At 46.0% G+C, this 17,338-nt stretch overlaps 2 protein-coding genes across 10 annotated transcripts in view; one reads left to right on the forward strand and one right to left on the reverse strand.

Annotated features, from left to right (window-relative positions):
• Positions 1-10,934: 10,934 nt before the first annotated feature.
• On the forward strand, positions 10,935-15,855 carry Ninab (neither inactivation nor afterpotential B). Of its 2 annotated transcripts, none has more exons than XM_076823956.1 (10): positions 10,935-11,112; positions 12,665-12,918; positions 12,988-13,134; positions 13,207-13,348; positions 13,749-13,899; positions 13,978-14,207; positions 14,284-14,466; positions 14,540-14,971; positions 15,031-15,133; positions 15,304-15,855. In XM_076823956.1, the coding sequence occupies exons 1-10, from the start codon at positions 11,050-11,052 to the stop codon at positions 15,468-15,470; spliced, it is 1,872 nt and encodes a 623-aa protein (XP_076680071.1). In that variant the 5' UTR covers positions 10,935-11,049; the 3' UTR covers positions 15,471-15,855. The 2 variants fall into 2 exon arrangements, with proteins under 2 accessions (XP_076680071.1, XP_076680070.1); XM_076823955.1 differs by lacking the exon at positions 10,935-11,112 and adding an exon at positions 11,858-12,419.
• The window catches only part of Clc-a (chloride channel protein 2), a 30,465-nt gene continuing 28,837 nt past the window's right edge, over positions 15,711-17,338 (reverse strand). For all 8 annotated transcript variants that reach the window (XM_076823943.1, XM_076823947.1, XM_076823939.1 and 5 more), the window contains one exon: positions 15,711-17,331. In XM_076823943.1, the coding sequence (XP_076680058.1) occupies positions 17,158-17,331 (174 nt within the window). In that variant the 3' untranslated portion in view covers positions 15,711-17,157. The remainder of the gene's footprint in view (positions 17,332-17,338) is intronic.

Below are 17,338 nucleotides of genomic sequence, written 5' to 3' on the forward strand. Positions count from 1 at the left end.
AAGTTTATCAGCGAGCCTTCGCGAGCTATCGTTCAGGCCGAAGGACGGCTCCTCGCCGAGGGGAATTGATCGAATTGATCCCTTAGTGGAAATTTGCGCCCGCGAGCCTCAGTGCCGTAATTGGGATCACTGGCGGTTACGGGCCGCGCTCGTTACGCTTATCGGGCCTCGTTGCTGCACCCTTATCGCAGATAAAACGATAAACGACACGCGCGATTGCGCCAACAGGCAGATTACACGGAAATACATGTCGGTTAAGGCACCCGGTGTTAAAGCCGAGTGTTACGAGTTACGAGTTCCATTGCGAGGCTTATTGGGTTAAGCGTGCTCGAGAATCTCGTGCGATGTCCGAAGACTATTTAATCGCGGGGCAATAATTGAATCAGCTCCGAGGAGATCGGAGACCCGATTGCCTGGCTGACTCTGCGCAGAATTTCCAACGACGGATGAGTAAATTAACCGCGGAAACGATTGAACCAAGCGACAGAGGCGATTACCTCGATTAAAGGAGGGAGATTAGGCTCGATAGACTTTTATACTTCTCCAAGCTTAAGGTCGTCGCGATTTTTGGCGAAGCGCGGCGATACGAAGAGAAGAGTATAAGCAATTGATGACCGAAGCGCAGCGACAATTAATTATTATTATTACTCGCTTCGCCGCGCCTCGCCAAAATGCGCGACGGCCTTTGTTGCGATCTCGAGCGAGGAAAAAACTTTTTAAAGAATTTTCTTATCGCTGCTTCCCTAACCCAGACCTTCTCCCTCCCGCTTGCGACATCTTTACACGCGAATAATATGAGATCACGTTGAATTAATATTCAGAGAGCGCGCGTTGCACAAGGTTTTGCGTTCTGCAGTGATTCGCGACGCGTGCTGCCGTTCCTCTCATTGTTAGTTACCTGCATAAATGAAAGAGCGGCGAGCACAATCGAAGGAAGTGTGTCGATAGTGCGAGTGCGTTTTCTATGCCCTTCCTCCGAGTAGTATTCTTTTAGGCGCGATCTCGAGCAACTGGGACGGGAATGAAATTTCGATCGCGAACATGGCGGTTGTTTCGACCTGTCGCGTCGCGGTTCGATGATACGAATTCGTGGGTGAACGGGTGGGGAAGGGGACGGCACGGCCACCAGTGGACCGCGGATCGACGATAATTAATCAGCCGCGCGGCTCGTTAGTTGTAAGGCTGTCGCGCGCTGCGATGAGTTACTTAACTCGACTATCTGTTGCGACTTAAGGGGTCTTCCTAGTGTGACAGCTGAAAAAAATTTAAGTTTTCGGAAATTAAAAAAGAAGGAAGTATCGCGCGTATCCTTTTGCAAGTTGCAATCACCTTTTACATTTAAAACTATACGAAAAATATTGCAAGTAAAAATATCCAGTTATAGCAAAATGATGTACTGTTAAATTTTCATGGAAAAATTCCGATTATTTTAGCTTTTACAGAGGCATCTGAATATTTACGATATTTCAGGATCAAATTCATACAGAATCAGATGAAAAATCCTGCCGCACGATTTCATTTAAAGTATTTTCTAGTCTTCAACGAATTTTAGTGCTTTTTTGATGCAATTAAATAAAATCTTTTAATTTAAAAATATTTTTTCAGTAATAAAGACGATTAATAATAATAACAATAATTACTTTCTGCGGAGCCGATGATCCTTATCGCGTCAATTCGGTGCGAGGGTCGTCGACGTGCCAGTTGATGAATCGAGATTGAATAGATCGCGATCTAATCCCGTAATCGAATCAAAGGGGATCACGGATCGCGGGCCGCCGAGCAGGCTCGCTTGTTAGCCAATGATTTACCCCGGTCGATGAAGCCAAACTCGGATTACACGGAGATTTTGAAACCTGGATTACACGTGTCGGTAGATAATTTTGGAAAAGTACGGGAGACGTCGATCATCCTACTGCATCGATGAAGGTGGATCGAGTACAGCGAATTTAATCTACACAGGTGGACCGGTTGCTTTTCCTGGTCGACGGGGAGTTCGCTTTTGATCTAACGTTGAATTTCCTATTAGAATACTTAGGTCCAGTTAGTAGGTACAGAGAAACGAAACTGGCGCGCATAGAAGGCTCGAGAGATGGACGACTTATCGTGGAAGCGAACGATCGCTTCCGGCTCTGACGATTCCTTGATCGCGAGAGGTTGCAGTGGCAGTGACAAGGCGTTTAGTCACGATCGCGTGCCACGAGTACCAGGAACGTTCTGGTGGGCGATAATGGGCGTGAGCCACTTCGCTTTCTGGACAGCATCGAGTCACGAGATCCGATAAGCCCGTGCAAAATCCTCTCGTGACCGGAGTCACGTGCTTCCCGATCACGCAGTGATCGCTACTCCCGAAACGCCACGTGAGAGATTATCATCGGGCGAATCCCAGTTTGCTCGGTCTACGAAACGCGCGTCTCGTTAGATCCCTGACAAATATTTACCGGACAAACTCTGGAAGGCCTTTCACGAGAATAGAAGACGATTTAAAAATAGACCCGGGAATCGTTTCCCGATTTTCCTGTGTACAGTCGAGGCGCGAAGAAACTCCGTCCCGACGAGTGCCACACACGTGGAAATTCAAGGCATTTTCTGGCACCACGATTCCTGGCCTCCATGGCCCTCTAGCCAAAAGGTTTTATCCAAACTCTGTAACTTCTTTTTCTACTCTCTTGCACACTTAGCTCGTTTTTAGTAAATTAATTTTCCGTCTTCATTTTCCCGAGAAATTACCCCTCGGAACGTTTGCCGCCTGGGCCTTTTCCCATAAACCCGCCTCTGCCTTCTTAGTCAGAAATCCCTTTCAGCGCAATCTCGGGAGCGAAAACAAAGACGCGGGTGATTAGAAACTTGGATTCCCAGCGAAGGCATTCACGGGGAGCGGGCGTGTTTTCGATAAGTCACGGAAAAGAATCCGGTTACAAATATGTTTATCAGCTGGCCGAAGATATCGATATCTCTGGCGGGTGGTATCGGAGTGATGTTGGTATGTCCTATATGTACCGTTGCTTTCTTCGCAGCTCGCGGATCTTTATTAAGTGAGTAATTAGCGGCACATGCTCGTTAATACCGAGCAACTAGCGAGTCCCGATGGAGCAAGAGTTCATAAATTGAAAGAGCAGAAAGAATTGGAAATTCTAGAAGAATCCTGCTACTCAGTGCTTGGATTAAGGGGGTATATCCGTTTGAACCCTCGGAAAATGTATACATTTTGTGGATTTTTTTACAAGTCAACGGTTTGATGCAGATTTCCCGTTTTTTAACTATGTTTACATAGTATTATGAACTACTTATAAAAAAAGTTTCAGTTAAAAAACTATTGTTTTTCGGAAGTTACGGATACATGTCCGAAAGTCTCTCGATTTTAGACGGCTAAACGGTGGCCCTAAAAACTCGCGCTACGTTCAACCGATTTACTTCAAATTTTGCATGCAGAATCATAATAAGATTCCACATCGTCCAACGAAGGCGATTTTGAAAATTTTGAAAAATAAAGAAATGGTGAGAGATCAAAGGTAAAGTTAAATTTTTCTAAGAGAAAAATCCACCTTTTTCCTTTATAAATAATAAACGGGGAATCGAAATAAAAAAAGCCTTCGTTGGACGATGCGGAATCTTATTATGATTCTGCATGCAAAATTTGAAGTAAATTGGTTGAACGTAGCGCGAGTTTTTAGGGCCACCGTTTAGCCGTCTAAAGTCGAGAGACTTTCGGACATGTATCCGTAACTTCCGAAAAACAATAGTTTTTTAACTGAAACTTTTTTTATAAGTAGTTCATAATACTATGTAAACATAGTTAAAAAACAGGAAATCTGCATCAAACCGTTGACTTGTAAAAAAATCCACAAAATGTATACATTTCCCGAGGGTTCAAACGGGTATACCCCCTTAAGTGTCCCGTGGCTAACGCTTCGATAGAGCCCCAGATTCCTTAGGGGAGAAGTAATATCGTTCCTACCATAGACAAGTGGAGAGAACGCAGATCCTTAAGTACACCCCTGCGATAAAAGAAAGCTGGCAACAACAACGATAAGCGTCCGCTCGGCTCGAATATCTCGGGCATTTTATACGCGACAAGACGACGATACGCGACGATCGTTCATCGTAGAGAAGGAAACCGATCTGGAGGAAATGATTTTCCCTCGAGGATGGAGTAACTCGTTATTTCCTGAGCGAGTACGTATCGAGTGGAAGTCGAGAAGCTAAGCGCTATCGCGACGAGTGGGCGGTATCTCGTTCATCCGGATCGGCTAGAATCGCGATAACTGAATCGGCGATGACCGAAGTATCGATCTCAGCTAGCGACAGGTGTGCCAGTGCTTGCGTCAACGATGCACGTGATTAGCGTGTCGCTTCATTAACACGATCACAGAAGGACTCGATTGATCCGCACCATCTGTCGCCGATCCTCGTGGGAACTCGCGCGCGGCCTTCGAGCGCGATCGGTGATTATCGACGGCTCTAGGTGAGTCTAAGGACCGTCGACTGATTTCTTCCCCTTCACCGTGTGCAAGGAGCGAGGAGGGGCGTGCGAGAAGGAACCACGGTGGTTAATAAATTAAGCTCTCACGCGTGACAGGCTTCCCTAATTTCTGCATCGTAACGATGTCTGTAATGGAGAGAGCGATTTTTCTGCAGGAGCTTTTTGATGGATGGCGAGCAGTGAATCACGCAGAAAGGTCTCATCACATGATCCGCCCCGATGTGGACGTACGCGCGTCACGAGCGTAGATTAGGATGTCACATGATGCAGACAAGTCCGTAATGCATCACTGACGCGTAGCGTCGGATCGTAAAAAGCGGAGCTTTTTTGCCGAGGATAAATAATGCGCGTGAAATTTGCATTTTCTGGCCGACAAGAGCACTGGATTCCTCTTTGCGTGGGATGCCTTTCGAGCGGAACGCTCGTTTTATTTAATTGGAGGTAACCCACCGTGGGAATTAAAAGTATGTTTTAGGAGAAGCTTGTCACAAAAATGGGCTAAAATGATTTTTGTCGAGCTGTATATTCGATCATAAATAATTATTTTCAAATATAATTTTTGACGGTGAGAGAATTTTTTTCTGTAGCTATCTGTTGAATAACAAAAGCCTTTCATTTTATAAAACCAAATATATAGGCAAGCGATAGGTACCTATTTTTTAAATCACAAAAAATGGATTTAACGATTTAAACAAAATATATATATAAGAGAAGGGGAGAAATTCAAGATCTTTAATATGGGTACGCACCTTTCCCAAGTATAATAGTAATTATATGGGTAATTTAAAAATAATTTATAAGTTTCATACTAAATTTAAACACGTATTACCTACTTTTCTGCCGTTTTTTTTAAACTTGCCGTTTTTATTCATTTTAATTTTTTCTTTCTACCAAATTTGCCGCTATGGGCAGTTGCCCTGTTGCGCCCTGTCCAGTATTATTTTCTGGTTACATAATGCTAATTAAACGATTAAATCCCCTGTCAAACGAGAGATCAGCGTGTCCAATAAATATTCCCCTAATAAGCTGTCCTAGTATTACGTTCGAAGAATAATGTAATACTCTTCAACGGGCACGTGACGGTAACCAATTTCCATAACGCCGAGGATCGTTTCCTCCATCGAGGAAGATAATCGCGCTTTATCGCGAGCACTGTCGGCAACCGCAAAGAATATAAAGAACGCATAACGATCTGTTCTTTATCGCACATTACCAGTCGTAAACAACGGGACTAAACGCCGCAGAGATCGATTTAAAATAGAAGCTCTACCTCATCGGGGATTAAATTGGGAAATACGTCGCGATGAGCAATGGCTGTTAGCTCGCGGGTCCATCATTGTTATCGGAACTCCAATGCCACTGGATTCGATTGACAAGTCGTCGCGAAATGTGCTCCAAGGATAAAAATAGTGGCCCCAGTCATCGCTTTCCACGCGATGACATATGGCGAGCGGTCCTTGTTTTCCACGTGGACGTTGCTTTTTTATTTGACGATACGATGTTAAACAATATCGACAGATAAGTCCACTCGAAATAATTACGTAGCTTGGACACGTGGCTACCACTCGGCGAGCTATTTAAATACTACGTTCAAAGCTCCAATGTTACGTGTAAATTAGAGTTAAAAGAAAACGGTAGCAAAGTGATCAAAATAATTAGTGAATCACCTTATGTGGATCTTTAGCGAGTACACCACCTTGTGGATCTAATAAACGAATGGGTGAATTTTAAATTAGTTCTCGCAGGTAATTTTTCAGTGAAACTATCGGCACCTTTTTGGGAGGTGTTAGGCAGCATTTTAACTTTATCTTTAACCATCGTTTATTACTTACAGTTTTAAAATGGCGTGGTTATACAACATCGTCTACCGCCATATCTTGTCTACTGGCTCCCACCGCCAAAAGCAATAGGAACATAAGAAATAAAAAATTCTTGTTTCAACTTAAAGAAAAATAGATTCTCTTCAATGTGGCCTAGGGTTTTTACTATATTTTAATTTGTTCAATTTTTATAAACCTCCAAAGCCGACCATTTCCTTATTTTGTAATATTCTTAAAAAATCGTATGCTACACGAAGAAAATATATTTTCGTAAATGAAAATATGTATGAAAATTACGTTGAAATGCTGCCTAACATCTCCTAAAGAGATTCCTATATTTCACTGAAAAATTACCTGAGAAAACAAATTGTAAATTTAATTTTAAATTTACCCATTCTTTTACGAGGCCTATAATTACCTAGTGACTTTGATCAGTATATTAGCACCTCAAGGATTCTTTCGTCTTTCCACTCGGAGTCTCTCCTAATACAACTTCTCAGAACCCACCAACCGAGCCATCTGTCGCACGAGACAGAGGAAACCCGACGATTTGCACCCATGGCGTGTTATAATCGTACGGCAAAGAGGTGTCTGTACGTCGATATAGTCGAGTCACACCAGGAGTTACTGTTACGCAATGAGTTAAATATGCCAGCGCGGATAGGAAAATGCGTTTGGAATGTCTTTAAAGAATTATTGTAGCGCATCGTGGTGTGTGGCGATGTTACGTAAATCAATGCTAGAGAAAATGCGCGAGTTCGCGTGACACGATTTTAATTATTTGAATCAGAAGAGGCCTTTGTTTAGACAGCGATCGAATACGGTAAGAACGGGGTTGGCTTTAATTTAAGTCTCCGCTGGAAAAATCCATGAACCTGCATTTTCTTAGATAGTCCAAACAAACGCATGAATCTTAATTGACCGGTGCGTTAACTTTAACGAGTCTGACTCACAGGCTCTAATCATCTTAGACCTATTAATTACACGAACAGCTTTGTTCCGAACGCCGACGTTCGTTTATCCGACCGTGCAATATCGTTCGACGCAACGGCCGCTTCAGTTCCGACGGTTATCTCCGTGGAAATTAAGCCGCTTGGTAGACAAACGTCTTTCCAGAAAGGAGCAGATACTGATGTTTTCCAGGCGATTCGACCGATAGCAATGGCAGAGATAAGATAAATAAAAGAGTTTCTGACCCGCGGTGCCTTTTATTCGCGTGTCGACCTCGCTCGCTCTACGAGATACGAACATTCTATGTACTCAGTTTTTAAGCCGCCAATTTATAGTAATGACGTAATGACTTCTATTACCTCGACAAATACGACCAAACAATTAAGATAATGGGTATTGTTAGATGCCTACTTCGCGACTTTCCCTTTTCTTACTTATCTGGTCATCGTTACCCAGACCCTCAGTCCCTTCCGAGCGAACGGGACTTAACCGTAAACAAGCGGATTAGGCCGTGGGTCCTAAGGCCCCCTTCCAAAGTGAAAGCTAACGTCTCAGTCACCACCGAACTTTCTTCAAACCACCTCTTCCTCCCTTACTCAATGACCAATCCTAGCTTCATTTTCCACAGCCTCGCAATAAAAACTATCAATAGGATTAGTGTTTGTATTTGCATTCTCCCGGGTACACACCGGTATTCATATACTGGGCATTTAGCTACTTACAAGGGAAAGTCCCCAAGCCGGACATTCAAAAACCCCTGAAAACCGGTTACTTTCCGTTTTAGTGTTTGTAACTCGGGAACTGTAAGAACTGTAAGTTACCAACTGATGTTCCTACTTAAAAGAAGTAACTTTTGCCTGAAAACTTTTTTTCCATCTCTTACAGTTCGCGAGTTATAACAGAAAATCGGAAAATAACCATATATTCTATTTATCCTACCTATATATCCTCTACATATCCCCAAAGTTTCATAATTTTTTGAATTTCCAGCTTGGGTATCTTTCCTTGTTACTCACGGTTACAGTCTCACCGAAAACTCTGTCCTCTGGCCGAAAATGGCACGCGCAGTCTATGAATATCGAGTGTGCAGAGTGTTGAAAATATTCCTCGGCAAATATTATCGACTGTCTAAAAGAGTCCCATAATATTGAAAGTCCAAACACTCCACTCGGCTTTGGATCTATAATTAAGTTGCCTCAGCTTTGAATTTGGTCCCCGAGCGATCTGCACGCTCGCAGGCGTTGAGATTGGTCAGTTGCCTTTAATTACAAGCCGCACGGGGTTCCAAAGCGGACGCGATGCTCGAAGAACCGTCGCCCGAACCACGAAGGTCGACTTTGCGTTAGAACGATAGTGGAGAGTTTAGCGGTGCCTCCTGGCCAGCGTGAATACGCAACGACCTCGAGGACCTCGTCGAATACGAATCGACTGGATTTAGCAAATTAGCGCGCGCCCACTTGGGCTTGTTCCTGCGAGTGAGGTAGGTAAGTGTCGGTACGGATCGGATCGAAACGTCCGCACGCGAACCATCGATACCGTGTCGTTATCTCAGCCTTGACCCACACCCGTACAGCCTGCTGAAAGTACGTCGGAAGCGCGAGTCTCGCCGCGAGTGTTTCTGTTTCTCGGAAAAAGGAAACCATTCCACTCTGTTCTGCAGAGTGGGCAGAAAATGAAAGAGCGCAAGTTCGTTCCGAAGTCCCCGTAGCGTGGTAATAATCGCAGTAAACGGTTCAGAATCCTTGCGATCCATAAATCCTGCCACCAGAAGGATGTCTGCGCGATTGCATATTATTCTACTATTTTTCTATGAGTTTTTCTACGACAATAGTGACCTGATTTTCAGAAACAAGAACGAAGGTTCGAGAAGGCGGGTGGCCTAGCTGCAGGCGCTCACCCGGCTTCTGTGTCGCTGCGAGAGCAGGCCACTCACGAGACGCACCTCTAGGTTGCCGCGAGCACGTGACTGGCACGTGGCGCAAGCATGTGTGCACAGTGCGCGCCGTGCACCGTTCCGCATAAAGCTGCACGTAAGCGTCAGCTGGGCGCGAACTTACGCGGAGCGATGTAAGTACGCGTCACGCGGAACACTCGAGCCGCCGCTGGTTAGCGTGCACGCGGCCACGTACGACGAGAGTTGACGTGGGACCGAACTAATTCCCGCTAGCAATTGTCTCGGGCCATTTTTTGCACCGCCTGCAACAGAACGTTGAGTCAGAATTGCTCGATGGTGGAAAGAACTTTGGGCCCCCCTGATAATTGTTAGCAATAATGAAGCATCACCTTGTAAAAGGGGCTGCAAAGTTGAGCTTACGCAGATGCGGCCAGCGTGACGCCTACAGCGACGATGGGCCCGACCAGTGCGACACCATAAATATCATAAATTGGCATCGGGGTCCTTAAGAGTTTTTCCCAAAAGGACAAGAGGGGACTTTCCACGGAACGGAAAGGCAGTCGATTACAGACCGGGACTCGGGAAAGACCTTCTCGACTCTACCGATTTTAACAACGGAATAAAACTGTAACGATTAATTTAGAAAGCGAGTTAATACTCCCAACTTTAAAATATTCTTACATAATGAACGTACTGAATGTGATTAACGATCTACTTAGTCAATGACTCCTGCTATCGGAGTCCGACGGTGAATTTTGGATACAGGATGGATTAGGTCTCTGTGATTCGATGGTGTATTTTGTATTATGTAACGAAGCTTGTCTCGTCTCTGGTACAGCTATCCTTCAGCCTCTCTTTTTTTCTCTGGTTCAATTATGTTTCTTCTTTCAATTGGACGGGCTCTTTGTCTCAACGCGTTCCTCGATCGGATAACTGCGAGTTAAGCAACGGTCGCGTAGACTAGACAACAGCTGAGCGTTGAATATGCGAGAAATCAAGGCTGCTGTGATCTTTTCATATCGCTTCTATCGTAAATGCTACGCGCGGACTGTCTGTGAGAGAGCTAAGAATATTAACTAGTCTGTTGACTGTTTTCCCCCCAGTCACTGAACGATAAGCGCGACCCAATGCCGACTGCATTTCCCCGCTACTGGGAGAGTGTCTTAATCTACGATTCTTTATTACCTTGGCGCAGGTAGTAAACATACATATTATACACAGCGAAAAGCTGGTCGAAGGATAAATTAATACTCCCGTAGAACCGTTATGACTTCCAAGCCTTCCAATCGTGGTCTTCGCGTGGTCGTAAGGAACGCCGAAGTTGCGAAAAGTTTCATATGTCACGCTTACTTTTTCCTCATCGCGCACTCGGGGATTGTATCCTCTATTCGCATTTAACCAGAGAAATAATAGATTCTAAGACCTACTTCCCGAAATCCCTACACTTAATCTTAGCTGCGAATCGACTAACTAAAGAAATTGGACGGTTTACGGTTCCCGCAGTAGGTAAAAAAAATTGGAGACACTCGTGATCGGTAAAGAAGAATTTCGAGAAAAAATTTTGGGTCGATAAAAACTTACCAATCGGTAAAAGTGGAGTGCAGAGAGCGACAGAAATTTGTAACGCCGAGAGACGATTGGTAACTGAAAGAATTATTAAACCTGACGATTATGCTATCTCGAAATACGAAGGAGAACGGTTATAAATTCGCCAGGGCAGAGGCTGTGGGATATCATTGTCCAAAACAATCCCGATTGCAGCGTTTCACCAAACAACATTAACCGTTCCGCGAATAATTTTGGCAGCAGGCCAGTGCAGCCGAACGTTACGCGAATTCGGTCAATTGAACGAGTTTTTCGCGAGGCTGACCAGAGGAAGAGATTCCGAGTGCTCGGGGCGCAGGATGTCAGAGCTTAAGCAGTCGACTTCGACTGTTCTGGACCATAGGATCGCCAGCCTGTTCCCGGTAATAGAGACGTATTCTGTTTACCTGTCGAAATCGTCGGTTGCATCACTCGTTCCTACGCTACTGCGAACCGTGGTCGACTAATAATGCCTCCCTCCTGTCACCAAACTGCTGCTACTGCACCAAACTGCTTCTACCGCTTCCCGCGCACGAACCTGTCATCGAAATCACACGAAACTCGTTACGACTCGTAACTTACGAACCTGCTGGACGGTGGGCACTTTGGGAATTAAATGCGACGTGTACATGGCGGTTCAAAGTGTACAATATAAATCAAGAATATGGAATGAAATTCATTATGAACCTCAAAGCGTTTCCGTTGGGATTTTTGTTCCCAGAGAAATCAGCTTTCTCTCAGCAACGGGAATTATTCTCGAGTTGCAAGAATAGGTACCTCGATGAAAGTAGTAGGGGAACTTTTGTTTTCAGTCCTTCAGCTGCAGGATCATTCATATCTCACAGCGTCGTCGAGCTGCACCATGCACATTACCTCACTCGCCAATGTTTATCGTATACTAATTTTAAAAGAAATAATGGAATACTCCGAGCACCTCATTCACTGCCCTCTTGGAGCGACTCGCGAAACTACTTCCACCTGTTCCTCGAGGAGTCGGTATTGCAGACAGCGGCTTTCCCACGGAGTTGGTAAAGCGGAATAAATTCTAACGAGAAAGTGTACGTAGTACAAAAAAAAAATTGGAAACTGATACGAAATGCCTGCTTCTATTATATTTCAAAAGAAATATTCTTTGAGGCGTTACGTAAATTACAAAACAAACGTCAGACAGGTGTCACGTGTCGCTGGGCCACGTGCTAGGGGGGTGCAAAGTTTCAAAAAGGGTTGAAAGCCACGTGACGGGGTGCGGGGCTTCGAGCAACCGGTGCCGTTAATCGGATCACGGTTGAAACTGCATTTTTAAGGTCAGCAGATTAACGGAACAATGTCATTCGACCGTCGAAGCCCCAAGGGGAACGATGGACTTCACCCACAAGCGAGTGTACCACATTCTGTTCTCGATTCTGGATCCGCTGGTGACGGAGCTGGACGACGAAAACCTCGAGGATGAGATATAACGTCAGGGAATACATGGCCCGCTAAAATTATTCAAAACCGCGAATAGTAGACCGGTGAATGGTTGATTTTTCCGTTCTCCATGCTCCAGCGGGTAGTGCCAGCGAGGGCTGCAATGAAATCAGTCAAGCGCGTCAGATCGAGATCGGAAAATGACTTTTCCTCGGTGAAATTCAACGGACTCGACGATCTGTTGCACGGGAAGCGGGTGAAATTGTCGAGGACGTCGTTTCGTGTAAGTGTTCGCTTAGGGTGACACTTGGGAGCTGCTGATACTACGGTGCTACTTAGTTTCACGTGCTTACTGACTTTAAAAACTACCCTTACTCTAGAACTACCGATTCTAACACGCTGCTAGCACTAGGGTACTAGCCTTCCCAAAAGCAATCATCCCCTAGTTATCGTCACGAAGTTGATAGTGCATTCGCCTTAGTCTACCTTAGTTTCGAAGACCTGACAGGGTAGGATTTTCCACGACAGTTAAGCGAGGTCCAAGACTGCTCGAAGATCGACGATGGAGGAAAAGAGGAGGGTGGAAATTACTTCCCCAATTGTGATTCGAACGTCTGGATGAGGTCCTGCGAGAAGGAAGTGATCGAGCCGATCTCTGGCAAGATCACCGGCAAGATACCCTGTTGGTTGAAGGGCACTCTGTTGAGGAATGGACCTGGAAGCTTGAAGGTCGGGGAGTATAGCTTCAACCACCTGTTCGACAGCTCAGCTATGCTGCATCGGTACGTCTGTGGCTTGCGTAGCTTCAGACGCCCATCGACTAGATAATGATCTTCATAACTTTGCTGTAGATTCGCCATCGCCAATGGGGACGTGACTTATCAGTGCAGATTCGTGCAGACGGACGTATACAAGAAGAACACCGCTGCCCAGAGGATAGTGGTTACCGAGTTCGGCACGAAAGCAGTCCCAGATCCTTGCAATAACATCTTTCAGAGGTAGCGGCTGATTCGAGCAGTGTGGGGGTTTGCGTAGAATGGAAATACATAGATGCGGTCGATTCTCTTCAGGGTCGCAGCAGTCTTCAAGCCTGGCGACGACTCCGATAATTCCATGATATCTGTCTACCCCTTCGGCGACGAGTATTACACGTTCACGGAGTCGGCGGTGATTCATCGTATCGATCCGGAAACTTTGGAAACTAAAGCCAAGGTACGTGATTTGTGTTATTTATCGCACTCCACTATTCATTTCTCTAGGAATCGTGAATCCATTGCGTGGAATTCTAGTGGTGATCGATAAACAGTCTTGGTGATGATCCTTGATGTTAACCGATATCGATCGTTGAGATAAAGTATGGATTCCCACTAGGGCTGGGACTATTTGTCGAATTTTTCGGTATTCGAATATTCGAATACTTCAGTTGCTCAATTATTTGGCGAATATAATTAAATATTCGATTAATAATATTCGAATGCTCAAATATTCGAAGTTTATTCGTAGCATTCGAATACTTGTAAAATATTCGAGTATTAAATTATTCGAATAGTCCCAGCCCTAATTCCCACCAAAGTATCTCGAATGAAGGTGTAACATTTCTTGATCTCCACAGGTGAACGTGTCTGACTACGTTGGAATCGTGAACCACACGTCCCATCCTCATGTAATGAACGACAGCACAGTGTACAACATGGGGATGAGCGTGACGTCGCGTGGACCCATGTACAACGTCGTCTGTTTCTCGCCCAGTCGCATCATCATCGGTTAGCATCCCCTTTGAATGCTCTAATTTCTCAGCTTAGCACTGCAGCAATCTGTTACTTGCTGTGTAATTGTTTCAGATGATTCAGGGGAGGAGAAGGAACTGTCCATGTTCGACCAAGCCACCATCGTCGCCAGCGTTCCATCCAGGTGGATGTTGAATCCCTCCTACATGCACACCTTCGGCATCACCGAGAACTACTTCATAATCATCGAGCAGCCTCTAGCTGTCTCCCTGACTACCATAATATCCTGCAAAGTGAAGCAGGAGCCGATGCGCGCTGCCTTAAAATGGCACGAGAACGAAAACGTATGTTGTTATCGTCTAAGGTGTACATTCTGATGCCCAGTAGTAGATCGCAGGGTACCGTGTTTATTTATCGCAGACTCTTATACACCTGGTCTCGAGAGAGACAGGCCTGCTGGAGAGGACGTTCGTCGCTGAAGCATTCTTCTACCTCCACATCATTAATCAGTTCGAGACACGCGATCGCGAGTACGTGGTTCTGGACATCTGTTGCTACCGGGACGCGAAAATGTTGGACTGCCTCTTTGTGGACGCGATGAAGGTGGTATTTCATGATGATTATTACAGAGTATCACGTAGAATGGATGGGAGAGACAGTTTTGCTTCCTTTATAGAATTTGCACGAGAACCCTGACTACGCAAAGATGTTTCGAGGCAGGCCTCTGCGGTTCGTGATGCCCATGAAACGTCCAAAGCCAGACTTGCCATTGGAGTACAATTTGATCACCGCGAAAACGGTGAACCAGGGTCTAGAGTCGTTTCAAGATGTAAATGAATCCTGCGAAAGTGGAGACGGTAAATCAGACGGTTCAACAAACGGAGACCCATCGAAGACCAGCAAGGATAACAAGAGCGACTACAGAAATACTCTTCGGAGAAGAGCAGCTGCCCACAGGCTTCCCGATGGCAACATCTTTGTGAAACCAGAGCTCCTCTGCGACCTAGGCTGCGAGACACCGCGACTCAATTACGATTCCTATCTTGGGAGAGAGTATCGCTATTTCTACGCCATCTCCAGCGACGTGGACTTGGATAATCCCGGAACGGTAACTACACTTTCATTCTTCCTTATTGTATCGCTGAGCCATGGAATCTTGCCCCGCAGATCATCAAGGTGGACGTGTTGAAGAAGACTAGAAAGACCTGGTGCGAGAAGAACGTGTACCCCAGCGAGCCAATCTTCGTGCCAGATCCTAACGGGAAGGCAAGTAAAATAGAGCAACGGTTCTTCTTCTATCGATACTATTTTCGCTGGTTATTACTTACCGAGGCGATCAACAGATTCTTCTTGCCTTCTATTGGACAAGGGTGTCCAGAGGATCTAGCGACCTAGAGATACCGATCCACCTCTTCACGCAATTCTAAACATTTCAGAAAGAAGATGACGGCGTGGTTCTGAGTGCCATCGTATGGTCGACCAAGGAGACGCAGGTGGGTCTGCTGATTCTGGACGGCGCGACTCTGACGGAAATCGCGAGGGCCACCTTCGACACCCCTGGCCCGGTGCCAAAGTGCTTACATGGCTGGTTTACCTTGGACAAGTAGAGTAAACGGAGATTACAAGGTCCACTTGATCCTCTGGTCCTCGTTGAAAGCGCTGGCCTAGATTATCGGGGGCCCGTGCGATACCTGTCACGCTAATTGATACTGCTACGTTTCTGAACGATCGACCGGCGTCGATCCACGCTTTAGTTGATAGCTTTGTCGCTTTGACGCTTCGTCGCGTATACATACACCGTGTTAGACGCGAGGGAGGAACAAGTACCTATCCAACAGCACAACGTATAAGTAACATAATAAATTATTTAATGTCTTCTCCCGATTGTACAGTGTACTCGTATCTGACGATTAGTGTTGCGTAAAGCTTCATGATGAGACACGTGGTGTAACGCGGATAAATTTACAATAAAATGGGATGCATCTGTGAAAATAGCTCGTCAGACGGAATGTAAAATGCCCTACGAACACTTCGTCTTAAACTAATTCGCCTCGGATCGAGCGGCTCGCTACCGATCGGAGCCGGGCGCCGTCCGCCTCTGGTCCTGGATGAACACCCGTTAACGATCAACTTAAGGCATCATTCAAATTACGCTACGTCGTTGTCGGGATATCGTCCACTAAAACACCACGGACGCAGCTCGCATCCTTGCCGAGCGTCCGGTCGATTTGACGCGTCTCGACGCGTGTAATTCGAAACGTCAGCTTCCGAGTCGCAGCGCAATTCAGCCGAGTCCCATCCAGATGTCGATGAAACGGTGCAACGGACCTACGACGACATTATAACTCTCGCGCGCTTAGACATAACGATTAACAATTAGAATAAATAGGTTGGCACAACCATGGTCAGATAATTACACACTATAGGAGCATTCAGCAGCGTTTACTCATTGACTAAAACATGGCCGTTGGATTACGGCCGGTCCTAGAACGCGAATACGTATTCGCTCAACGATTCGGGATCCTCGTTACTGTCTACGTGGACGACGGACACCTTATTCACGGTGCCGTCCGGGAAACGCTAAGCCACAGGTTAAAAATCACCGGAGCACCAACGGTCTCTCTAATAATACCTAGCGTTCGCGGAGCTTCAACGTTTCGGCATCGAGGGGGATTCCTTTGAGCACTGGATATATCACGAATGGGAGAGTATCATCGACCCGCCACGACTACAATCGCTCGCGCGCACACGTGCAAACACACTCACTCTCTATCTCTCTCTCTCTCTCTCACTCTCTGTCTTCCTAACGCGCTACGTTTCAAGAAGAATGCAACGATTCTCGGTTCTCTAAAGAAATAAAACATCTACATCCTGATATAATCTTCGGTATCGAAAGGGGCTTCCTTCTACGCGCCTAAACACCAGCAGCAACATGCCGAAAATTCGTCTATGAGCTTCCAAAGCCGTCGTGGGCACGTTTCGCCGAACGTGCCGGGATTAGGGAAGCCCTTGAAAACAGAATGATAGATATCATAGTCCCCGGAGTTAAGTACGAGAGGAGCGTTGGAGAAAGCGGCTACCAGCGACCCGAGTTTGCCCTGGGTCACCACGGGTGTCTACGGTCGCGGAAGAAAGGGGGGTTTAATTAGATTCAATTAAAAAGGGGCAAACGTCCCTCGCATCGTACGGGGCCCCGTTGACTGTCTTGCAACGCGGCTATCACATATTTTGCTTCTACTTTCGCCTCCCTTCGCTCGTCCCTTTTCCACGGTCTCCACATATCGTCCGCCCCTCTCAGACCTTCTCCACTTTCTCGCACTCCACGGACGCGATGGAGTTCATCGTGCTGGCATTTTTGCTCTCGGTGTCTGTCTCGCTTTTGGCGATGCTCGAGCTGGACACAGCAATGTGGGGGTCCGCGTGCATCGGCAGGATGCCTGCGTTCGCGTCCTCTATCGCCTTTCGTAGCTGTAAG

The sequence above is a fragment of the Andrena cerasifolii genome, chromosome 12 (genome assembly GCF_050908995.1).
Source record: "Andrena cerasifolii isolate SP2316 chromosome 12, iyAndCera1_principal, whole genome shotgun sequence".
In the NCBI taxonomy this organism is placed as follows: Eukaryota; Metazoa; Arthropoda; class Insecta; order Hymenoptera; family Andrenidae; genus Andrena; species Andrena cerasifolii.

Bases quoted from the DNA above. Each gene is read 5' to 3' on its own strand.
- Ninab (XM_076823955.1), top strand. From the start codon at position 12,267: ATGCTCCAGCGGGTAGTGCCAGCGAGGGCTGCAATGAAATCAGTCAAG. The intron at 12,919-12,987 runs GTACGTCTGTGG...ACTTTGCTGTAG, and splicing joins AGCTCAGCTATGCTGCATCG to ATTCGCCATCGCCAATGGGG. The intron at 14,972-15,030 runs GTAACTACACTT...CTTGCCCCGCAG, and splicing joins ACTTGGATAATCCCGGAACG to ATCATCAAGGTGGACGTGTT.